General features: G+C 40.6%; 3 protein-coding genes and 2 long non-coding RNA genes across 6 annotated transcripts; 2 read left to right on the top strand and 3 right to left on the bottom strand.

Moving 5' to 3' along the window:
* Nucleotides 1-1,439: 1,439 nt before the first annotated feature.
* LOC130693161 (uncharacterized) lies at nucleotides 1,440-14,610 on the bottom strand. Its single transcript, XM_057516285.2, has 2 exons — nucleotides 14,399-14,610; nucleotides 1,440-2,022 (listed from the first exon to the last, which is right to left on the bottom strand). Exons 1-2 carry the CDS (start codon nucleotides 14,599-14,601, stop codon nucleotides 1,440-1,442), a joined length of 786 nt encoding a protein of 261 aa, XP_057372268.2. The 5' UTR covers nucleotides 14,602-14,610.
* Nucleotides 6,329-8,291, top strand: LOC130693574 (uncharacterized). Its single transcript, XR_009001727.2, has 5 exons — nucleotides 6,329-6,474; nucleotides 6,528-6,793; nucleotides 6,864-7,047; nucleotides 7,110-7,455; nucleotides 7,527-8,291. It is a non-coding gene; the product is annotated as an uncharacterized LOC130693574 (long non-coding RNA).
* On the bottom strand, nucleotides 9,178-11,136 carry LOC130693575 (uncharacterized). Its single transcript, XR_009001728.2, has 5 exons — nucleotides 10,998-11,136; nucleotides 10,680-10,944; nucleotides 10,426-10,609; nucleotides 10,018-10,363; nucleotides 9,178-9,946 (listed from the first exon to the last, which is right to left on the bottom strand). It is a non-coding gene; the product is annotated as an uncharacterized LOC130693575 (long non-coding RNA).
* Nucleotides 14,611-19,787: 5,177 nt separating the features above from the next.
* On the top strand, nucleotides 19,788-21,270 carry LOC130693539 (uncharacterized). 2 transcript variants are annotated; one of them, XM_057516705.1, is made up of 5 exons: nucleotides 19,788-19,852; nucleotides 19,921-19,972; nucleotides 20,147-20,179; nucleotides 20,284-20,361; nucleotides 20,426-21,270. In XM_057516705.1, the coding sequence occupies exons 1-5, from the start codon at nucleotides 19,829-19,831 to the stop codon at nucleotides 21,091-21,093; spliced, it is 855 nt and encodes a 284-aa protein (XP_057372688.1). In that variant the 5' UTR covers nucleotides 19,788-19,828; the 3' UTR covers nucleotides 21,094-21,270. The 2 variants fall into 2 exon arrangements, with proteins under 2 accessions (XP_057372688.1, XP_057372689.1); XM_057516706.1 differs by lacking the exon at nucleotides 20,147-20,179.
* A 1,016-nt stretch (nucleotides 21,271-22,286) lies between these two features.
* LOC130693163 (uncharacterized) lies at nucleotides 22,287-25,618 on the bottom strand. Its single transcript, XM_059494815.1, has 6 exons — nucleotides 24,805-25,618; nucleotides 24,536-24,737; nucleotides 24,221-24,477; nucleotides 22,985-23,773; nucleotides 22,742-22,922; nucleotides 22,287-22,623 (listed from the first exon to the last, which is right to left on the bottom strand). The coding sequence occupies exons 1-6, from the start codon at nucleotides 25,595-25,597 to the stop codon at nucleotides 22,287-22,289; spliced, it is 2,559 nt and encodes an 852-aa protein (XP_059350798.1). The 5' UTR covers nucleotides 25,598-25,618.
* Between the last annotated feature and the right edge of the window lie 104 nt (nucleotides 25,619-25,722).

Raw genomic sequence — 25,722 nt, 5'->3', positions numbered from 1 at the left:
TTGATAAGTTAAAGTGTACTAACTGTGTTTTTTTGTATTTTATGTATCTAGATTGGCCGGCCAAAGGAGCGAAAAGGCCCAGCGAGGATCGTCGTGGGAGCTACAAGATTGCCGTGGGATCGTTGCCATAAAAGGAATCACTGATGTTAGACAAACATTTGTCTACCCGACTTGAAAAGCCCTGGGAATGTGGCATAGGTCATTGTTTTCCAATGGGGAAATTTAGGAAGCGGGATCATTGAATTATTATGGTTCACCAGACGCAGTGAGCTGGATACAGGACTACGTATGCGTGTATACGAATGCCAAAAATAAGTAATTACGGCCTTACCTTGGCTTTTACTTTTTTTTCACGACACAACTGCATTAACACCCAGTCAATGCATGGACGCATTAGTGCCAATATCGGCCGCCAGGTGATATGGAGTATTCTTGCATACCATTAACGGTGCGTGATGCCACACCCTAATTCGTCAGTGAGATATAATAATTGAAAATTTAAAACATTTAATCAAGTTTTTTGTTTTATAATTACCTTGGATGATATTTATCGCTATTTTCTGGATACAGTTCATTTCTTACATTGTAGAATAGTTTCGCCGAATTTAAATGGGAGATGTTTTATGCCGGAAAATGCCCGCTTGTGTCAGCAACCTGTTTTGGTGCCGTGATTCACGGTATATAATAGTTGCGTGAGCATCTTCACGTAGCGGCACTTGAACAATTACTCGGTCTGACAAACCCTCCTAGTGGTGGGAACTAGTACCAGGAGTCTGTAAGCAATTACAACTCGAAACGCCAAGCGTTGGTATGGGATTGGTCCCCCATTCCAATGCCAAAACGGAATAGAGATGTAAGAGCTATCAGCTGACGTCACGATAGGGATCATATTGTACAGCAATATGATCCGGGCCAACATGGTGAAAGTCTGGAGGGTACTAGCATGTCAGTCAAGTGCTTAGCCCAACCTTTTTGGCTATTTTCCCTAAAACTAAAATCAAAACTGGCAAACCGATACTGATATCTCTGCCGAATATTAAGCATATATATTTTTAATCGATGAAACAAAGTTTCGCTAATATTCAGTCATAAAACGGGAAAGAAAAATGGATTTTAACCACGACAACTGAACAACGCCAATGCCCTAACGCAATAAGCCAATGCGACTTCGTCCTACGTAATTGAATATATAAACTCGCGGTAAATTTATAAATACGCATGACATAGTTCTTACTAATACGTCCTAATGCATAATTGTGTTTAGAAATTATAACGTTGTACGAACCCACATTTCAATCGCTTCATCCGCTTTACGTGATAAAGAATAAAGACAAGTGGATTCGGTAACGACAGTATGACTGTATTCAACATTTCATTTAGAATAAACAACGTGCGTATGGAACGACTAGTTAAAGATAAATACATGGCAGGGTAATAACTCATTTTGGAACGAGGACAGCAAATATTAAAACAGCCGTTGTGGAGTAACTTGGGGCAGCATAAGACTTCGAGGCTTCAGAGTAGTATGTCGACTCAGCGTAGTAAGACGGGGCAGCTGCAGTGTAGTATGTTGGAGCCACGTAGTACTTGGGCGCCTCTGTCGTGGTGTAGTACGACGCAGTTGTTGTGTAGCTCGGAGCAGAGTAATATTTCTTGGCCTCAGTGTAATAAGACGGAGAAGCGTACCTTGTGGTGTAATACTCAGGGGCCTTTGTGGTATCGTAGGCGGGAGCTTCGGTGTAGTAGCTTGGAGTGGCGTAGGTTGTTGTGTAATACACTGGCGCCTCTGTGCTATAGCTCGGTGCAGAGTAGTATCTCGGAGCCTCCGTAGTGTAACTCGGAGCTGCATATGTGGTCGCGTAGTACTCGGGCACCTTTTTGGTGTAGTACTCGGGCGCCTTTGTAGTGTAATAAGTGGGTGCTGCATACGTCGTGGTGTAGTACTCGGGAGCCTTAGTGGTGTAGTAGTTAGGAGCAGCATATGTTGTGGTATAGTACTTGGGAGCCTTGGTGGTGTAGTAACTGGGCGCAGCATAGGTCGTGGTGTAGTAAGACGCCGGAGTGGTGTAGTACACAGAAGAAGGTGAACCCATTGGTCCACCCACGGCCTGTCCAGCCATCAGAGAGACAACGGCCAACAGCAGCATCGCGCCGTAGTTAGCTGAAACAAAAATAATATATACACATAAATCTCTTACCCCAGTTGAATATAGCGCAAATACACACAAGTGAGAACAATATAGAAAAAAATTGTAAACCCGACAATATAAGCCCGGGCTTATTTTTTAACGCAACTTTTACCTTCTTTTACGTTTTATTCAAAAACTATGAGTCCCACGAGAAAACAACCCTCATGTTCGTGATGCCCGTTCAATTCTGCATCGAAACCATGTATTTAAAGCGAAATCTAAAATTTTGCCAATTTCTTCAAAATCCTAGATTTCATTAAAAATGCATTATTCCGATTCGAAATTGATCGCTGATCCCGAAAATGGGGTATATTTTTGTATTAGGTTTCTTCTTTTTGGATTAACCGTAAAAAAACATAAAGTTGGGCTTATTTTGTCGGGCTTATATTGTCGGGCTTAAAATTTTTTCCTATTAAAAAATAATATCATTAAATCTAGATAACTATATATGATTCTGATTCTATATTTAACGAGGAACACGAAAATGAAATTTGATTTTACATAAAGTTTATGGTTTTTTAATAATCGAAGAAGTTTGATGTGTCACGCTAGCGCTGTAGAGTACTGGCCCGCTAGTAATGGTTTCGATTCGCACACACACTAATTTTATATTTTAGATTACTCCAAAACTATAAAGTCTATGTAAAAACAAATTCCATTTTCGTGTTCCTATGGTTAATTCTGAATCAGAATCATCTATAGTTATCTAGATTTAATGCTATTATTGTTTAATAGGAAAACATTTTAAGCCCGACAATATAAGCCCGGGCTTATTTTTTAACCCAACTTTTACCGTTTTAAGAATATTGATCGTTACGTCATGTTGAAAAGGTACACCCGCTGGGGATGGCGAGCAAGATCAGGGTGACATAAAATCGTATAAAATGGTACAACAGAGCCAACTACATCATCAGTGGAGTGTTCATCTTCGACGTAGCATCACCATCAGCAGCTTCAGTTCGCCTTGCAACAATGGGTAAAGTATAACGTTTAATTAAAATAGAAATTGATGTTGATGTAGTGCAATGTTTCAGTGATTGATTTCCCTAAATGAGGTGTTGGAATGAAATTTTAAAACTTAATTCTATGCATTGTTTCAGCGTTCTGGTGGCATATCAGCAATCAATTAGGTCTTTCTTCCACTGCTATAGGTATTCATGGCTTTTACGCTTCTGCTTACTGTTACACTTATGGCTGCATCGAGCATAGCTGTGCCGATGGGTTCACCGTCTTCTAACTATGGCAGTTATTCATATCAGACTACAACTGCTGCGCCGTACTACACCACGACTGGAAATATTCTTAATCGTGAAAATTGCGCTGTCCATCAAGCTCTATGACGGGATGGTTAGATTTGTTTTAATATTTGCTGTCCTCGTTCCAAAATGAGTTATTACCCTGCCATGTATTTATCTTTAACTAGTCGTTCCATACGCACGTTGTTTATTCTAAATGAAATGTTGAATACAGTCATACTGTCGTTACCGAATCCACTTGTCTTTATTCTTTATCACGTAAAGCGGATGAAGCGATTGAAATGTGGGTTCGTACAACGTTATAATTTCTAAACACAATTATGCATTAGGACGTATTAGTAAGAACTATGTCATGCGTATTTATAAATTTACCGCGAGTTTATATATTCAATTACGTAGGACGAAGTCGCATTGGCTTATTGCGTTAGGGCATTGGCGTTGTTCAGTTGTCGTGGTTAAAATCCATTTTTCTTTCCCGTTTTATGACTGAATATTAGCGAAACTTTGTTTCATCGATTAAAAATATATATGCTTAATATTCGGCAGAGATATCAGTATCGGTTTGCCAGTTTTGATTTTAGTTTTAGGGAAAATAGCCAAAAAGGTTGGGCTAAGCACTTGACTGACATGCTAGTACCCTCCAGACTTTCACCATGTTGGCCCGGATCATATTGCTGTACAATATGATCCCTATCGTGACGTCAGCTGATAGCTCTTACATCTCTATTCCGTTTTGGCATTGGAATGGGGGACCAATCCCATACCAACGCTTGGCGTTTCGAGTTGTAATTGCTTACAGACTCCTGGTACTAGTTCCCACCACTAGGAGGGTTTGTCAGACCGAGTAATTGTTCAAGTGCCGCTACGTGAAGATGCTCACGCAACTATTATATACCGTGAATCACGGCACCAAAACAGGTTGCTGACACAAGCGGGCATTTTCCGGCATAAAACATCTCCCATTTAAATTCGGCGAAACTATTCTACAATGTAAGAAATGAACTGTATCCAGAAAATAGCGATAAATATCATCCAAGGTAATTATAAAACAAAAAACTTGATTAAATGTTTTAAATTTTCAATTATTATATCTCACTGACGAATTAGGGTGTGGCATCACGCACCGTTAATGGTATGCAAGAATACTCCATATCACCTGGCGGCCGATATTGGCACTAATGCGTCCATGCATTGACTGGGTGTTAATGCAGTTGTGTCGTGAAAAAAAGTAAAAGCCAAGGTAAGGCCGTAATTACTTATTTTTGGCATTCGTATACACGCATACGTAGTCCTGTATCCAGCTCACTGCGTCTGGTGAACCATAATAATTCAATGATCCCGCTTCCTAAATTTCCCCATTGGAAAACAATGACCTATGCCACATTCCCAGGGCTTTTCAAGTCGGGTAGACAAATGTTTGTCTAACATCAGTGATTCCTTTTATGGCAACGATCCCACGGCAATCTTGTAGCTCCCACGACGATCCTCGCTGGGCCTTTTCGCTCCTTTGGCCGGCCAATCTAGATACATAAAATACAAAAAAACACAGTTAGTACACTTTAACTTATCAATGATACCTGCTGTTGGTGTCGCCGATCCTCGGTGTCCCGCGGTCAACGGTGACGTCCAGAGATTGCCCTCCTCATTCATCGAGAACGAAATAAAAACAAAAGAGAACAAAGAATTGCTTTTGATTACTCAAATAACAACACCTGTCTGCTTAACACTAGCACATATCAAGTACGCGAATGACATACAGTTTCCGAGGGATAGGTCCTGAAATAAAATTTATCGTTAATGATGAACAGGTTAGGAAAGTCGTGTTGTTGTTAACGTTAGTAGTGTTTTTGCATATTGTGCAGAGAGGTCTGATAGCCAGTTGGTGTGCAAATTGCAAAAGGTGCAAAGGTGGGAAAATACGGAGTGCATTGCATGGACGCAGTGTAGTGCAAAAGTAAACCGTGTAACGATGATTGTGCCTTAATCATCGTTTTTCTAATCTATTTATTCTAATCTATCTTATGCTAACTAGACTATACACCCGTGCGAAGGCAAAACCCAGTGCTTATATGAGGCTTTCGTGGTGTGAGCGTGATTGAGAAGGCGTGAAACACTACACAAAACACCCGGAGAGATATATCTACACTAGTGTGCACCGTGCAAGTGAATGAACTACTGATCGGAAAAGCGGAATTTTTTTTTTTTTTTAATTGAATGGCTTGATGACATTGATATATTCGAGGTCACTGCTTATAGAGAGATCAGTTAGGGTGGAATTGGCATTTCTTCCGCTTATGCTGAAATTTTTCAAAAGCTATCGACCTTCAGGTTTATGTTACCCTTCCTTTAAATCTTAGGTCCAAGAAGTGTTGTTTTCCTTGTAAAGCAAAAGTGAGGCACGTTGACGTAGTTTTCCTTTTAATGCATTTAAATCTATAACTTTCTAGTGTAATGAACTCCTTCAGTTGATGCTTGTGAGAAAGTAAGAAGGCTATAGCCTTCTCACTTTTCCAATTTTCTTCAAATCCTAGATTTCATTAAAAATACATTACTCCGATTCGAAATTGATCGCTGATCTCGAAAATGGGGTATATTTTTATATCAGGCTTCTATTTTTTGAATTAACCATAAAAAACAGAAAGTCGGGCTTATTTAGTCGGGCTTATTTAGCCGGGCCTAAAATATTTTTCGGTCAGTGTATGTAGAGAATTAACTAGAAACGTGACTGTTAGATGGCGATAGCAGTAAAACAGAAAAAAAGGCCCATGTTTTTTTTGTTTTTTTTGGGGTAAAATGTATGGCAATCCGTTTTAAATAAAAAAAAAAAAAATGGCGGAAAAAAAAAAAATCGCACTTTTTTCTCTTTTTTCTACCCGTAGCCATCTATCAGTCGGTTTCGTTATTACAGGCATGTAAGCAATTTCAGTTAATTGTATCCCATTAGCAGTTAATTGAGTAGCGTGGCTGGAGAACAACGCGTGGCTGGAGGAACAATTGAAAAATGGATAAGATAATAAAACAAAAAAATGGTAAGTATAAACATTATTATATTGGTTTTCAATTATTAATTATTGTTTATTAGATCAAATTATGAAGCTGCAGGCCCAGTTATTGGAACAACACAAAATATTAGATAATAAAGCTAAGGATCGTAGGCCTAACACGTAATGATTCTATTTATTTGCTTTTATTCATTCGTGTTTTGTAGCTCAAATTTTGAGTCTTCAAGCTCAGCTAGGGGAAAAGAACAAATTGGAACGGAACAGTTTCCAAACAGTGAAGGAGGTTTTTCAAAACTCATCTCTAACTGAACGTGAGGATGAGTTGGCATTAGGCGAACACAGCCAGGTACCTAAACTTTTCAAATAAGAATTCAAAATAAGTATAGAATTTTAAAAAACAATTATTTATTGCTTAGTTATTCAGTCCACCACCTGACAGTGTGTTAAATTTAAATTCTGTTAGTGCTGCACTAAAAGAATCGTTAGTAATAAGCTCATGCAGTGAAGGAACTGAACAATTGTGGGAACGTATTTGGGCCGAAAATGGGTGTGGTACAGAAACCCAGAAATGGCACAAGTTCAACATGAAACATGGATTAGGTACTTTTCGGTTTTTTGTCTATCGAAAAAGTATTTTTAATGCTATTATTTTGCATTCACAGATTTTAACGGGGGATCAAATCAAGTCTGGAAGTGTTACAGGATGGAAGAGTGAGCCTACAGATGAAAAAACACTGAGAGTGCATTACCGTAAGGTGTGAGGTAAATTAATAGAGTAATGCAAATTGCCTAATGAGAAGTACCATCTTGTGTTAATGAATCCAGTACAACAGCAATCCTTTATAGTTCTGTCACAGCTAGAAGCCTCAAATAATTCTGCTTCTCTGTCTAAAGAACAACTTGTCCTTTACGTTCAGAGTGTTGGGGAAACTGGGTACTTAAATGGCCCTAAAGATGTTTTAATTTTGCTGCTATTGCAGAGATGAACATCATACATGGACTCTTTAGGTATGAAAGGATTTTTCTTCAAATAATTTTGAATTTATGACGAAGAATTTCTCCTCCTTTTTGCCAACCAGGTCTTATCTACCAAAAAAAATTTTATCCAATAGGAAAGGATTTTCATGTACTGGGAACACAACTATCAACAATGCAACATTCTACAGGTGCTAGTTTATCATTCAAGAGCCTTATACAATGAAGTTAATCTGCAATTTGTATGTCCTTTCCCAAGCTTCCACCAGAAGTTGAATCTATGAGTCATGTAAGTTCCATGATCAACAATTGATGTGTTTAACGGTGTTGTTTTTCTTTTCTCAATATAGGTTAATAGTAACATTGGATCTGAAAAGATTCTTGGTTGGGGCAAGACACTGAATAAATTGTATTGATTGGATGGATGACATGACATTGCTATACTTAATTCGGATTCCCCAGACGGTATTTGATATTTAAAAAATTGAAGTGCATATCTGGGCTCCCTTCTTTTCTGAAGCCCCGTTTCCCCTTGACTCATAATAAGCCCGTAGGGGGTCATGCCCCTACTGTACGGTATATATAAAAACAACATATACCGAGGTTTGGAGGGCTCTGGCCGGAAAGGGGACGTGGGGTGCCGCTTAGTCCGATGATGTGTTCACGGAGGGTGACGTGGCTGCCCACAAATCCGAACTAAAGGTTAATCGCTCCTGTAAAAATGTTCCAAATCTTCAGCTCTTCTTCCGGCTTCTCTTAGCCAATCACCGGGTAATCTCCCCGGTGGGTCAACAAGGCAGTGTCTCCCCCTGCCTGGGTTGACGGCAACTTTTGAAAGGGCTATTGTGCCTTTTTAAAGTTGCAAAAATATTTGTAATGTCCAGAGAATTATCAATAAAAATTTTTTTATAAAATATTTTTTGCAAAATTTGTTTCTTTCATTGTCTGTGTTAGCTGTGTTCACACATTACATTTATCAACTTTTTTTTTTATTTAGCTTGCTCAATTCATTTTTATGGTTTTTGCCACCGTTGTATCGCTTATCTGTTAGTATTCAATTAGTATTTATTACACTTCTTGAATTCTTGAACTTAGACAAGGAACAACGTGTAATACCTGGATATTTTCTGAAGTAATTTTATACTTGTATATAGTTTTACTGGTATGGGAATCGATCCCCACACATTCAGCGTGCAACGCCGATGCTCTAACATTGAGCCACGAGATATATCTATCATATTATATCTATTATGGCATATCATATGTTATAGTCTAGGATGTTTATGTAGTCTTTCACAAGTATATATTTATCTTTTTATAGCTTTCATAAGGTTCATAGCTCTGTGGTAGAGCATTCAGCTGCGGTAACTGTTACCCTGGGTTCAAACCTTAATAGATGTATAAAGATCTACGTTCCAATTTTATTCAAAGTGTAAATGCAAGTCCGCAAGCTAGAAACTAGCTATAAAAAAGCTAACCTTACATCATATGATTCATGGCTCATTGGTATAGCATCGGCGCGGTATGTCGAACATCCAGGGTTCGATCCCTGGATAATAATTGAATGCTTACAGATAAACGATAAACCAATGGAAACAATGCTTACCATCAAAGGTGGCATAAACAATTAGGTAAATTGCGCAAGCTAAATAAAAAAAAAGTTGATAAATGTAATATGTGAACACAGACAATGAAAGAAAAAAATTTTGCAAAAACATTTTATAAAAAACATTTATTGACAATTCTCTGCACATCAATTATTTTTGCAACTTTAAAAAGGCACAATAGCCCTTTCAAAAGTTGCCGTCAACCCAGGCAGGGGGAGACACTGCCTTGTTGACCCACCGGGGAGATTACCCGGTGATTGGCTAAGAGAAGCCGGAAGAAGAGCTGAAGATTTGGAACATTTTTACAGGAGCGATTAACCTTTAGTTCGGATTTGTGGGCAGCCACGTCACCCTCCGTGAACACATCATCGGACTAAGCGGCACCCCACGTCCCCTTTCCGGCCAGAGCCCTCCAAACCTCGGTATATGTTGTTTTTATATATACCGTACAGTAGGGGCATGACCCCCTACGGGCTTATTATGAGTCAAGGGGAAACGGGGCTTCAGAAAAGAAGGGAGCCCAGATATGCACTTCAATTTTTTAAATATCAAATACCGTCTGGGGAATCCGAATTAAGTATAGCAATGTCATGTCATCCATCCAATCAATACAATTTATTCAGTGTCTTGCCCCAACCAAGAATCTTTTCAGATCCAATGTTACTATTAACCTATATTGAGAAAAGAAAAACAACACCGTTAAACACATCAATTGTTGATCATGGAACTTACATGACTCATAGATTCAACTTCTGGTGGAAGCTTGGGAAAGGACATACAAATTGCAGATTAACTTCATTGTATAAGGCTCTTGAATGATAAACTAGCACCTGTAGAATGTTGCATTGTTGATAGTTGTGTTCCCAGTACATGAAAATCCTTTCCTATTGGATAAAATTTTTTTTGGTAGATAAGACCTGGTTGGCAAAAAGGAGGAGAAATTCTTCGTCATAAATTCAAAATTATTTGAAGAAAAATCCTTTCATACCTAAAGAGTCCATGTATGATGTTCATCTCTGCAATAGCAGCAAAATTAAAACATCTTTAGGGCCATTTAAGTACCCAGTTTCCCCAACACTCTGAACGTAAAGGACAAGTTGTTCTTTAGACAGAGAAGCAGAATTATTTGAGGCTTCTAGCTGTGACAGAACTATAAAGGATTGCTGTTGTACTGGATTCATTAACACAAGATGGTACTTCTCATTAGGCAATTTGCATTACTCTATTAATTTACCTCACACCTTACGGTAATGCACTCTCAGTGTTTTTTCATCTGTAGGCTCACTCTTCCATCCTGTAACACTTCCAGACTTGATTTGATCCCCCGTTAAAATCTGTGAATGCAAAATAATAGCATTAAAAATACTTTTTCGATAGACAAAAAACCGAAAAGTACCTAATCCATGTTTCATGTTGAACTTGTGCCATTTCTGGGTTTCTGTACCACACCCATTTTCGGCCCAAATACGTTCCCACAATTGTTCAGTTCCTTCACTGCATGAGCTTATTACTAACGATTCTTTTAGTGCAGCACTAACAGAATTTAAATTTAACACACTGTCAGGTGGTGGACTGAATAACTAAGCAATAAATAATTGTTTTTTAAAATTCTATACTTATTTTGAATTCTTATTTGAAAAGTTTAGGTACCTGGCTGTGTTCGCCTAATGCCAACTCATCCTCACGTTCAGTTAGAGATGAGTTTTGAAAACCTCCTTCACTGTTTGGAAACTGTTCCGTTCCAATTTGTTCTTTTCCCCTAGCTGAGCTTGAAGACTCAAAATTTGAGCTACAAAACACGAATGAATAAAAGCAAATAAATAGAATCATTACGTGTTAGGCCTACGATCCTTAGCTTTATTATCTAATATTTTGTGTTGTTCCAATAACTGGGCCTGCAGCTTCATAATTTGATCTAATAAACAATAATTAATAATTGAAAACCAATATAATAATGTTTATACTTACCATTTTTTTGTTTTATTATCTTATCCATTTTTCAATTGTTCCTCCAGCCACGCGTTGTTCTCCAGCCACGCTACTCAATTAACTGCTAATGGGATACAATTAACTGAAATTGCTTACATGCCTGTAATAACGAAACCGACTGATAGATGGCTACGGGTAGAAAAAAGAGAAAAAAGTGCGATTTTTTTTTTTTCCGCCATTTTTTTTTTTTTATGTAAAACGGATTGCCATACATTTTACCCCAAAAAAAACAAAAAAAACATGGGCCTTTTTTTCTGTTTTACTGCTATCGCCATCTAACAGTCACGTTTCTAGTTAATTCTCTACATACACTGACCGAAAAATATTTTAGGCCCGGCTAAATAAGCCCGACTAAATAAGCCCGACTTTCTGTTTTTTATGGTTAATTCAAAAAATAGAAGCCTGATATAAAAATATACCCCATTTTCGAGATCAGCGATCAATTTCGAATCGGAGTAATGTATTTTTAATGAAATCTAGGATTTGAAGAAAATTGGAAAAGTGAGAAGGCTATAGCCTTCTTACTTTCTCACAAGCATCAACTGAAGGAGTTCATTACACTAGAAAGTTATAGATTTAAATGCATTAAAAGGAAAACTACGTCAACGTGCCTCACTTTTGCTTTACAAGGAAAACAACACTTCTTGGACCTAAGATTTAAAGGAAGGGTAACATAAACCTGAAGGTCGATAGCTTTTGAAAAATTTCAGCATAAGCGGAAGAAATGCCAATTCCACCCTAACTGATCTCTCTATAAGCAGTGACCTCGAATATATCAATGTCATCAAGCCATTCAATTAAAAAAAAAAAAAAATTCCGCTTTTCCGATCAGTAGTTCATTCACTTGCACGGTGCACACTAGTGTAGATATATCTCTCCGGGTGTTTTGTGTAGTGTTTCACGCCTTCTCAATCACGCTCACACCACGAAAGCCTCATATAAGCACTGGGTTTTGCCTTCGCACGGGTGTATAGTCTAGTTAGCATAAGATAGATTAGAATAAATAGATTAGAAAAACGATGATTAAGGCACAATCATCGTTACACGGTTTACTTTTGCACTACACTGCGTCCATGCAATGCACTCCGTATTTTCCCACCTTTGCACCTTTTGCAATTTGCACACCAACTGGCTATCAGACCTCTCTGCACAATATGCAAAAACACTACTAACGTTAACAACAACACGACTTTCCTAACCTGTTCATCATTAACGATAAATTTTATTTCAGGACCTATCCCTCGGAAACTGTATGTCATTCGCGTACTTGATATGTGCTAGTGTTAAGCAGACAGGTGTTGTTATTTGAGTAATCAAAAGCAATTCTTTGTTCTCTTTTGTTTTTATTTCGTTCTCGATGAATGAGGAGGGCAATCTCTGGACGTCACCGTTGACCGCGGGACACCGAGGATCGGCGACACCAACAGCAGGTATCATTGATAAGTTAAAGTGTACTAACTGTGTTTTTTTGTATTTTATGTATCTAGATTGGCCGGCCAAAGGAGCGAAAAGGCCCAGCGAGGATCGTCGTGGGAGCTACAAGATTGCCGTGGGATCGTTGCCATAAAAGGAATCACTGATGTTAGACAAACATTTGTCTACCCGACTTGAAAAGCCCTGGGAATGTGGCATAGGTCATTGTTTTCCAATGGGGAAATTTAGGAAGCGGGATCATTGAATTATTATGGTTCACCAGACGCAGTGAGCTGGATACAGGACTACGTATGCGTGTATACGAATGCCAAAAATAAGTAATTACGGCCTTACCTTGGCTTTTACTTTTTTTTCACGACACAACTGCATTAACACCCAGTCAATGCATGGACGCATTAGTGCCAATATCGGCCGCCAGGTGATATGGAGTATTCTTGCATACCATTAACGGTGCGTGATGCCACACCCTAATTCGTCAGTGAGATATAATAATTGAAAATTTAAAACATTTAATCAAGTTTTTTGTTTTATAATTACCTTGGATGATATTTATCGCTATTTTCTGGATACAGTTCATTTCTTACATTGTAGAATAGTTTCGCCGAATTTAAATGGGAGATGTTTTATGCCGGAAAATGCCCGCTTGTGTCAGCAACCTGTTTTGGTGCCGTGATTCACGGTATATAATAGTTGCGTGAGCATCTTCACGTAGCGGCACTTGAACAATTACTCGGTCTGACAAACCCTCCTAGTGGTGGGAACTAGTACCAGGAGTCTGTAAGCAATTACAACTCGAAACGCCAAGCGTTGGTATGGGATTGGTCCCCCATTCCAATGCCAAAACGGAATAGAGATGTAAGAGCTATCAGCTGACGTCACGATAGGGATCATATTGTACAGCAATATGATCCGGGCCAACATGGTGAAAGTCTGGAGGGTACTAGCATGTCAGTCAAGTGCTTAGCCCAACCTTTTTGGCTATTTTCCCTAAAACTAAAATCAAAACTGGCAAACCGATACTGATATCTCTGCCGAATATTAAGCATATATATTTTTAATCGATGAAACAAAGTTTCGCTAATATTCAGTCATAAAACGGGAAAGAAAAATGGATTTTAACCACGACAACTGAACAACGCCAATGCCCTAACGCAATAAGCCAATGCGACTTCGTCCTACGTAATTGAATATATAAACTCGCGGTAAATTTATAAATACGCATGACATAGTTCTTACTAATACGTCCTAATGCATAATTGTGTTTAGAAATTATAACGTTGTACGAACCCACATTTCAATCGCTTCATCCGCTTTACGTGATAAAGAATAAAGACAAGTGGATTCGGTAACGACAGTATGACTGTATTCAACATTTCATTTAGAATAAACAACGTGCGTATGGAACGACTAGTTAAAGATAAATACATGGCAGGGTAATAACTCATTTTGGAACGAGGACAGCAAATATTAAAACAGCCGTTGTGGAGTAACTTGGGGCAGCATAAGACTTCGAGGCTTCAGAGTAGTATGTCGACTCAGCGTAGTAAGACGGGGCAGCTGCAGTGTAGTATGTTGGAGCCACGTAGTACTTGGGCGCCTCTGTCGTGGTGTAGTACGACGCAGTTGTTGTGTAGCTCGGAGCAGAGTAATATTTCTTGGCCTCAGTGTAATAAGACGGAGAAGCGTACCTTGTGGTGTAATACTCAGGGGCCTTTGTGGTATCGTAGGCGGGAGCTTCGGTGTAGTAGCTTGGAGTGGCGTAGGTTGTTGTGTAATACACTGGCGCCTCTGTGCTATAGCTCGGTGCAGAGTAGTATCTCGGAGCCTCCGTAGTGTAACTCGGAGCTGCATATGTGGTCGCGTAGTACTCGGGCACCTTTTTGGTGTAGTACTCGGGCGCCTTTGTAGTGTAATAAGTGGGTGCTGCATACGTCGTGGTGTAGTACTCGGGAGCCTTAGTGGTGTAGTAGTTAGGAGCAGCATATGTTGTGGTATAGTACTTGGGAGCCTTGGTGGTGTAGTAACTGGGCGCAGCATAGGTCGTGGTGTAGTAAGACGCCGGAGTGGTGTAGTACACAGAAGAAGGTGAACCCATTGGTCCACCCACGGCCTGTCCAGCCATCAGAGAGACAACGGCCAACAGCAGCATCGCGCCGTAGTTAGCTGAAACAAAAATAATATATACACATAAATCTCTTACCCCAGTTGAATATAGCGCAAATACACACAAGTGAGAACAATAATAGAAAAAAATTGTAAACCCGACAATATAAGCCCGGGCTTATTTTTTAACGCAACTTTTACCTTCTTTTACGTTTTATTCAAAAACTATGAGTCCCACGAGAAAACAACCCTCATGTTCGTGATGCCCGTTCAATTCTGCATCGAAACCATGTATTTAAAGCGAAATCTAAAATTTTGCCAATTTGGGATGTGCGGTCCTGGCACAATGGTTATCACCCTCGCTTTGTAATCTGTCGGTCCCGGGTTCAAATCCCGCCACCTCCAATTTACAAGCCCTCCACGCGCTCCTCCCACCCACCTTACGTCATTATTCAAGATTCATCATAACGGAGAAGACATAAGATTCTTCTTCTCATCGGATTACGCAACATTTGGACATCTTCTACACCAAATAACAACGGATATGGTATATGGGACATGGGCCTTCAAGAAAAAAGAAGAGCCATGCCTACTATAAAGGGGCTAAAAATGATCACTACACTAAAAAAAAACATACACCTACACATACAGACGTTTCACATCGATCTGTAGTACAGTCCACTACACGTTAAAGATCGACCCGCAAAACTGAGGTAGAGAAGAGGTTGTTGATAACTTCTCCCCAGGTTCATGGATGCAGGCAGCTAATCATCGGGATATGGGACCCTCTCAACCAATAAGTTTTTGTTTTCCTTACGTGCGTACAGTAGCGCGGCTAGCAGGGCTAACAGGTTTCCAGTCTGTATATGTCTGTGCTCCATAAACGTTCCGTTAACACATTTCATTAAAGTACAAGTTACGGTACAGTTAGCTAGCTACCATATTGCCAGTTGAAAATGAAAATAAAGAAAATAAAAAAGAATTAATTTCTCAGGATCCGAAGTAAAAGTTACAAATCTTCAAGTGTTACTGAAGATGACAATGTCTTCACGTTGTTCCATCCGTGAACAAATCTTTGAACGATATTGAACGAATTGCTTCTTCACAGACTACGAATGTGGATGGACTGATAGACGTTTCTGTCAGCTACTAGAAGGCGATGGCAGATTCAGTTGGTTCAGATTTTTTCTCCCCAACGGCAATTTACGTGAACACAATTATTCCGATTGGTTTTCAATTTTCAATTCTTTGACTTAGTAAGAAAAAGGCCGCTCTGGCTAGCATGGGCAGCTTTCCACCAGTGCCATAGTGTTCATATTGGCCACCGGATACTTGGGCTATCAAGGTATAAAAGACTTTTGAAGAACTGAACGTGTCTTCACAGTCTTCAAAATGGATTTCTAGTTAGAGATACTTAATGCGAACGTTTCATGGGAAAACGAAAACCCAATAGCTAATGTCTCATCGATTTCCAAGACATTACACATAGCCCGAACAATATTTTTTAAAACAAAGACTGCACAAAAATTATATTCACACTAAAAGAAGAAGACAAAAAAAAACATTACTATGCCGTGTAACACGCCTTTTCAAGGCCAGCCCTGCTGCTGGGTTAAATGGGCACGGAAACATCAAGACCGCGTTTGCTGATGACGAAGCGGCGCCTTCGATGTTGCGGGAGTGTCGGTGAAAGTGATGTTTACCGATATCACACCGTCCTTGAATGGCAGACCTATGCAAAATAGAAGACCCCCGTAGAAGTTGATCCTAATGGGTCACGGCTATTTGCTCATCGCCATTCGAAGTCGTATAGCAAGCCCATCAGACATTGAATTTTTCAATGACATCCTTTCTACGCTATCGCTAGCTTGTTAAACTATCCCCTTTTTTATCCAGATAATACTTGTCTGAATCTAATATCAAGTACATGATGTTTAAAAGGTGCATCCTATAGCTTATCCATCAACCAACTAACTGGCTTAAACAGTCAGTTTCTATTAGCCAAGATGACGATAGTTATCTACAGAGGTAAAAGTGAACGCAGCGGGAGACATGCTGGGCAACAAAAGAAATGCAAAAAGTTAGTTTAGAATTTTCAATTGATCTTTCTTGTGCTTTACAGAACCCACACAAAACCACAATATTTATGTGAGCTGAAGAAGCTGCAGGAACATACGATGTATGTTCCATAATCATGAGGTTTGGGTTTCAGCACATTCAGTACACGGTTACGCGTTTATTTTTCTTTCAAATTTTAATTCGCCTAGCGTGCTAGCAAAAGTGAAAGTGATCGTGTAGATGTGAAAATCATGCCCAAACGAACGCCACCAAATTATACCGCCAGTTCTTGGAAAACTAGGGAACGTACAGAACTTTAGCTGCCATTAACCTCTAGCGTATAATGAGGCACTCGCGCATCGCAGTTCGTCACGTGAGATTTAGGTCTTCTTCAGTTCTGAGGATGACCTACCTGTCCTTTCGGAGCACACGAGCCATAAATAGGACAATCTCGTGATCTCACATGATATGTCAGCCGCATTTGAGCAACAGGAAAGAAACCGTAGAGAAAACGAAATTCACGTGCCTTTGGGTTTTTTCTATGGGAAACTACGGAAGACCGTCGTGACGTTTCGGTTAGCCCATGATGGCGGTCCCGCAGCTTATTCCAGAGCCATTGTTACATTCCGAGAAAAGAGGCGAGATATCTACACTGTCAAAGCATAACTCTTTCACTTCGAACTGATTCTTAGTTGATTTAATGTTTGGGGTAGTTTCACTTGGCAATTTTAGCTGTGCCGAAACGATTGAACGCACGTGCGTTCAAATCCCATGCTTCGCTCTGATTCGCTCATATAGTATCGGTTTTTATGCTCTATCCGCCCGATTTTCCTCTTGATGTGATGAAACACGACGCATGCTTTCAAATCGACTCAACACTGATTTGTTTACAAATATTTGAGTTTTATCCAATAGGGAATGGAACACCCTGAATGAGATGAGATTTGCATTTCAACTTGAGGTTTTATTTTTTGTTAAGAAAATTTTTTTTTTAATTAAAGAAATAAATTTTTAACGGTATAGCTCCACAGTAACAACTCAATAAGGCCAGGTACTCACCATCTGTTAGATTCAAGGTTTCAGTCGCTTATTATTGCGTAACACAGACCGTACCTCAGCCACATACAAGCAGCTCCTCGTCTTACAAGCATACAACCATAATGTTTGGCCTCGGCTAGGCTTACCACAGTCTTGAGTTAATGAATGTAAGCACTGCATTTCGAGGAATTAGACGGCAGGTCTCATTGAATTTAAGTATATACCCTGCAGTTTGTATTTCGCTATCGCCATAGTTGCAATATGTTCATTATGAATAAAAGAAAGGTATGTTCTAACAGTTTTGCTTTCGAATTGTGGAATAAGCCTTGGTAGGGCAAGAACGATAATACATACGATCTGGTTCATTAAAAGAAAGCTGTCAACAAATTCCTTGGACTCGAAGGCCAGATGTAATGGAAGAAACTTGTAGCTCCCTATGTAATTTGTCTCTTCTGGTTCGTTAGATCGCTAAAGCGTCAAAGCCTGCCGTAGTATGTGTTAATGACCAACATCTGCGCTACGTAGAGGGCCGTTTAGTCAAAAAACGACTGAAAATCTTCATCGTTTATACATCGTTGCTTTCGCTTAGTAAGGGAGACACAACTTGTTGTTTTCGGGTGGGAGAGGCGGAGGCTGAACATCTTGATAATTGCATCCATCTATCGATTGCTATGCAGACAAAAGGGAAAGGAGGTTTTCATCCTCTGTAAGTTTGCCGATCGCTCAACAAAACTGATACACAGCAGCATGAGAAAGTTCTCACTTGCTGCGTTTGTGTAACGTTCTATTGTTTGAATCCTTGGATAAAATCTCGATAGCGGATAATGTTTTGGGCTAGATATGTATAAAAGGGGAAATTTACCTTATCGATATTTTTCTTAATGGTTTAATGTTGGTCGCTACGATTTCAAAAGCCCAGAGCAATTAACACGGGCCATTTTGAATTGTAAAAAAAAAGGGGAAAGTACGTTCAGAAAAAATGTAAACCCTAGTTGACAAGAGAAAGTCTTACGTAACAACGTGTACATGATTCACCCACACATCAGAGCAACAGGAAAAAAAAAGGTGGGAGACGAAACGCCTATAATTGGTGGCTGTGCTGTTATTAGGTATGTTATCTTTACCCGGCCAAATTCTTACCTTTTTCAAACTGGAAGAACGTGGGAGAGTAAAGAAATTTGTGTGTATCTTGTAGCTTATCTAATCGCTTGAGATAATTACAATGGCCATATATTGTCAAGACTTCTATTGCAATAATTCGAAAATCTCGCGCGATCGTGATGAAAATCTCACGCTGCTAGGCGGCCGATTTTTATACAGCCAGTGTATGCTAATGTCACAGTTGATAGGGTTAGGCAACATCCTTATTGCTGGGTAGAGTCACCTCGCAATTATGAACAGGTTTCCTCTTGCATATAAAAAAAAAAACAGAATAATTCTACGAATTAAAAAAATGCCTGTCCCTTTTTTTTTCGTGACATAATTCTATGGGACGAGGCGACAGGTAACGTGCATACAGTGAGTAGGTCACGGCTTAGTGATTACGCTATCCTCGCGAACTTTCGAACTTTAAATAGCCTTCCATTCACCGTCTCTCTATCCCTAAAACACATTTTTACATATTCATAACTCTCTTTGCGCGATACAATAAGAAAAACCCATTGACTATGCAAACATCAGTAATTTGAACAGCATCGTTCTTATGTTATCCCCCCCCCCCCCCCCCCCAGAAGATACGGCAGTCTCTAGCGCACACCTTTTGTCATCCACACGCTAAAGACAATAAGGAGCTGCTGCGGCACGCGTGGGAATAATGCAACAGGCTTCATACCGCTTGGAATGGAGAAGAGACGTGGAAAGAGAGAGAGCGCTTGCGAAGGTTGATCACGAAACGCGGCCGTGAAGAGGCGAAGCGTCTCCTTGGCTGTTTTCTCTCTCCGTTATCCAAACAGCCGAGTTTTTCTTCTTCTCTTTCTCTTGTATTCCTGCAAAATAATTTTTAAAGTGGGAGGGTGGAAACAACGAAAGGTACTGTTCGTTAGTCTCCTCCTACACAATAAATTTTCGTACGCACATTTTTATTTTTTCGGGCTTCTATAAAAAGAGGATGGTGGATGAACGAGTCTTCAGTTGCAAAGCAAACGTGCGACGATTTTATCTTGAACAAGTTTTTAAAAATGATCCTCGTTTCCAAGATGTTGGTGGGTTTCAACTCGGCGCCAATATTTACCGGAGTTTTACATGTTTTTTTTTTTCTTGTTCCATGTAGTGGGCGGTTGTGGTCGTCGTTCTAGTGTCGATGGCGAATGCCTCTAAGAAAGGTAGGTGCATGTGTTGTCCAATTGAATGTAATCATTAAATTCTAATACATCACAAGACCATTTGCATCATCCTATAGCGAAGTTCCTTCATTTCACTCATTTTAATTCACAATTAATCAAGCACTTAACAGATAGCCAAACTTAAGAATTAACCCTTAATGTTGTTCGATGCAGGACGAGGCAGAGGTGGCCGAGGCGGAGGCTACGGTAACAACAATAACACCCGCTGATTAAAACAAATAAAAAATTCATTTTCTGTTGAGATTTAAATTTGTTGCGAACACGAATCAATCATTCTCTTATCAATTCAGGTGGTAGCAGTCAAATGAGTTCCTACGTTCAATCAGCTCAGCCTTACGGTCAAGTGATGTGTATGGTACCATGCTCAAGTAATGACATCGTTTTCTAATTAAATCGTAGAGCCAATATTCAATAAAACATTACCGACCGCAGGTGTTGGGGGTGGTTATGGGGGTGGTTATGGAGGTGGCCAGGCAGCTCGTCCGATGAGCGGAGGTTACGGCGGCGGTCAATCCGCTCGCCCCACTTTACCTGGAAGTTACGGAGCTCCACAAGCCGCTCGACCCTCGAAAGGAAAAGGAGGTAAATCTCAAGGTGGTCGTCCTATGTCTGGTGGATATGGAGGCGGTCACGCTAATTCCATGAGCGGAGGTTACGGAGCTGCTCCATCCGCTGGAGGTTATGGCGGAGCACATTCCGCTCCCGCAGCTGGAGGATATGGTCACGCAGCTCCTGCTCCCGCAGCTGGTGGATACGGTCAGCAAGCCGGTGGATATGGAGGTAGCCGTCCAGCTCCTGCCCCTGTAGCTGGAGGATATGGTGCAAGTCCCATGGCCCCAGCTCACGCAGCTGGAGGATACGGTGGTGCTCAGGTAGCCGCTCCCGCTGCTGGATATGGAGGTGGCCACGCAGCTGCAGCTCCTTCTGCCGCAGGATACGGTGGTAGTCACGCTGCTCCCGTTCCCGCAGTCGGAGGATATGGCGGTGGACATTCCGCGGCCATTCCCGCAGCTTCAGGTTATGGCGGAGGTCACGCTGCCGCCGCTCCCGCAAGCTACGGTGCTGGCCAAAGCGCTGCAGGTGGAAGCTACGGCCGTTAAAGAGTCCATCTTCCATCATCGATGGGTAGATTTGTACTATAAACTTTGGTATCCCGCAGCAGCAGCCAAATGATATTCAACAAAAGCCGTTCTAACTCTGGAAGAATTTTAAATCAGACAACAACATTCCTTGTTCACAAGTGTACCGACCAATGTAAATTAAAGCTACAAACAATACATTGTTTTTTTTTATTAATTAAATTATGCTGACTTGATTTTCTTGGAAACTTGTCGAGCACATCAGAAAGAACTTTCTTATTTTGCGAAACTCACCAAAGTAATGCCGCCCATCTAGCATCGAACAATTGTCCAGTAAGATCGACTTGGGAGGCCTTGATGATTGATAGGATATGTGTGCACAAAAAAAAGAAAGTGAAACGTGTGTGACACACATAGAATCAAAGGGCATAACGCCGTGTCGCGTAAGAGCCAGTAGATAATTGACACATATGATTGGTTCCTGTCGGTATCGGCTCACTTGATGTTCCAACTGTCAGCGTACACGTACTTCATCGATGCAAGGACAGGCACAAAAAAAAGAGAAAGTCCATAACCAACACCCTATATGCAAATGTCTATATTAAATGGGTATAGGCTATTACCTTCTTCAGAACATGGATGAACAAAGCAGATATGATAAATAGTGAAAGTATGATGTCCTTTTTCGTATTGTCTAGCTCATTAAAAAGGTCTGTCATGTTGAATATATATTATAGAGCCCAGTTCGAATCTTCCTAGATGTACGAGCGCAGGCGCGTCTTGAAATTTCGTGTTGTTTAACCATCCGGATTTGCGGGAATTCGGCGTAATGGCGAAACCGTATGTGAAATTTCGACATCTAAATTCTTCATTATATCTCACCGACGTCGCATAAAACTTTCACCATCGAAAAGAACACTGCAGCGGTTAGGCACGCCATTCATTGCCACCCATTTCTATTCGTATTATTACCGTGTGTTAACAACAGCTCTTGCAGCCCCATCTCGAAAATCATCGCTGCCTTCGAAACGAATGGCTGTCCATATCGTTATCATATAACGTCGGCTTTTGCAGTTGGGCCATTGTCGAAAACATAAAGAGGAAATGATTGTTGTGGCACGCTTGGGTTTTCACTTCTTCAAAACTAAAAATTTATTGTTATTATTTTTCTCTTGTACGTATACCTGATAAACAGCAAATGTTTGATAGTTGTACTAAGATATGAGTGACATCTTGTTGGCAATTGTCTTGCGTGCGCTTGGCTTGGTTGACGTGAAAATGGAGACCCACTTTTTATGAATCACAGGTTTGAAATGAAATTCTGACACTACTGCGGGCGTGTTGATTGTCCTGTCAACAAACACACCCAACGTGTCGTTCGGATTGAGCACGTAAGTTGTAAGAACGCAGCGCGCGTTTGTGGCGTTCCGGTAAAAACTTTCAGTGACAAAGTGCGACGTAAGCACGTGATCTTCTGACTTTGATGACCACATCACGTTGCCGCGCACGAAACACGGGTTCGGATACATTTCAGATTGATCAGCGAATATCCTGTAGTTGAAAAACGGAAAGAAAAAAAAATACTTAAGCACATCCGATAGATTTACATAAACGGTCCACACATTTCTTTTAGCGTTGCTATTTAATTTCATGGACTAAAAATGAATACCGTGGCGATGTGCGCATTTGAAGTCGAGCTTTTTCCGCACACAATCCAGTGAGGTAGATGTCGTCCTTGATGAAATAAGGGGTCGTTTGCATGGCTGCCAATAACGAACGAACTGCACTACCTGCAATGACGACACCTCCTCCCTCTAAATATGTCGGCATGCGAGTCCACGGCCATTCAGCTAAAAAATCAATCGAGAAATCCAATGAGTTTAATTGTTTGTAGCAAAATACTGGAACATACAGTTATTCCATTTTGGAATGGCTCCATCGGCCAGGCGGCCGTAAACGCTTCGAACGAACGGCGAAAAGGCGTAGAGGACCGTCGCTAAATTATGGACATTCACGTAGACGTCGTCATCCACTTTTAACAGGTAGTCCGTTTGAGGGCAATTCATATTCACCCAATTCAAAAGTCCAGCTGCTTTTACGGACACATTTGCTTGTTCTTCGTACACGTTCACCTGCAACATATCGCCATGCTGTTCACTTTCATCCATCATCTTTTTCTGAACGATTTTATCCTTTGTAAGTCCAACGACGAACGTAAACCCCATGACGTCCAACTGTTTGTTGACCTTCGATTGATTTTTCAAGTGATTCGCCCACGTCTGACGAATGGTGGAACGTTTTTCAAAATGATTCGGGGATGACATGATTGATACAAAGACACTGCGAGTAGTTTTCATTTTCTGGCCGCACGTAGCGACTGTTATGGGATACTCGAACGAAGTGACGTCGTTTATAACCGGCCCCATATTGGGCATAAGCGGTTTGACGTTCGTAAGCTCTTTGAGTCCTAAACCAACTGTCATGAGTCGTATGTAATTGTCAACACCATCGTACGCTGTCCCTGACAAATGAGATTTAAGGTAATCAAACAATTTTCGGTCGATAGTGATTGCACTTTTATTCGAGTTTTCCTCAATTGAATCAGCCATTCGCATTCCTTGCGAAGCAGAAGAATGAAGAAGAACAATGGTCCTGCTTTTATCGCTTGCAAATATCGGATTGAATGAGTGGTACGTTAAAACTGTTAGTAAGCCACAAGACGTTATCAACACAGGCATTAACTGTTTCAATTTCGTTGCCATTATGAATTCACGGACACTCTCGCACTACGTCTCAGCTCAACGGGAAACTTACGAACTGTTAACATACATTAACACGTCACGTAATATGCTCGCATCCCAATCGATATTGAGTATACCAAAATGTCTGGCGATACGTCACTAATTATAGTTGCTCAACTGCCTGGGATCAACCTATTCATTTTTCGTTGACATACATGTTTTTTACGTGTTGGATTAATCAAACAGGTACAAGGAAAAAAATATGATCACGTGAAAACCTGTGTCAACTAACAGTCAGCCTTCGAAACGAAAATATTTAGGGAATTTGTAATTAATAGGTTACATGGGACATTACAGTACGTACTGACAGATGTGGTGTGTGTTCTCTTGAATATGTAACCGTCAGTTTTGCTCCATGAAACCGAAAGGAAACTCGAATGCGATGGCGGTTTCATTAATGGTACTTTCTAATTGGTTGACCAAAGTCTGGTTTGGACCCAAGTCGAAAGTGCGGGCGATGCAACGCGACACGTTCGAATTGCGATACAAATTGTGAGTGACAAAGTGCGGTGCATCCATTTGTTCTGAAGACTTCAATGTCCACGTCACAGTGTTGCGCACCAAACACGGATCGGCGTAGTTCTCCGGCCAATCGACAAAGATGCTTGAATGAATGTAATCAATCAATCAAAAATATATCGTCTGAAATGCTATGAACTTACCTTTGTGACGTACGGATACGAAGCCTGGCTTTAACGGCGCATAGTCCGATCAGGTACATGTCGTCCCAAATGAAATACGGGGTTGTCTGGATGGCCGCCAGCAATGGACGGACAGCACTGCCAGCCATTACGATCCCAGCTCCTTGGTAATAATGCGGTATGTCACGCCATGGCCAATTTTCGTAAAAAATAACCCATTTGCCTGAACGACGATCGTAAATGTTACATAGGAAATTGATTTCAATGACGCCTTTTTTAAAATAATCTACTGTCGTTGCGAGGTGTTCTTTCACTGACTGTGCCTCCGCCGCACTTGCGTCCGTAAACACTGCGCTCGGAAGGCGGATGTGAGTGAAGGACGGTGGCCAAATTATGCACATTCACGTAGACGTCGTCGTCCACTTTCAAGACGAAATCCACTTGTGGGCAATAACGATGCACCCAATTCAGCAGACCTGTCACCTTCAACGATAAATTCCTGTATTTATCGTACATGTTTACCTGCAGCATATCGCGATGTCGTTCGTGTTCTTCCATCAATTTTTGCTGGATTACATCGTCTTTGGTGAGCCCAACAACGAAGCTGAATCCTACAACATCCAAAGGTTTATTCGAATTCGTTTGGTTCTTCAAATGAAGAGGCCACGTTCGACGGATAGTGGCGCGTCTTTCGAAATTCCTCGGAGCCGAAATAACCGCTATGAAGAGGCTTCGATGATTGCTGAACTTCCCTCGACAAGGGGCGATAGCGATAGGGTATTCAAACGAACTTACATCGTTGATAACTCGGCTCATTCCAGGCACCAATGGTTCAACACCTTTTAGCTCTTTGAGACCTAAAAGAGCGGTCATGATCCGAGTGTAATTATCAACACCGTCGTACGGGGCGTCTCGTAAATGAAAGGCCATTTCTTCAAGCAGATGTCGATCGATTGTTACGGTATGTCTATCAAAATCTTTGTGAATCGTTTGATAAATGTGTGCATGTTCCTCATGAAAGAAACTGGCGAATGATGGGTCATTCTCGTACGAGAAATTGGAACGAAAAATTTGAAGTATCATGAATGAAAATAAAATACCGGATGAGATTAGAAAGGCGATTCTTTTTGATCTTGTTATCATCGTTACGCTGGTTTTGACGTTGTGCTCGGGGCGCATTCTCACAGAAAACTGCATACGCGATCACT

This window comes from Daphnia carinata, chromosome 3, assembly GCF_022539665.2.
Source record: "Daphnia carinata strain CSIRO-1 chromosome 3, CSIRO_AGI_Dcar_HiC_V3, whole genome shotgun sequence".
Lineage (NCBI taxonomy): Eukaryota > Metazoa > Arthropoda > Branchiopoda > Diplostraca > Daphniidae > Daphnia > Daphnia carinata.
The sequence above is the reverse complement of the archived record's forward strand: the minus strand, read 5'-3'. Positions and strand labels throughout refer to the sequence as shown.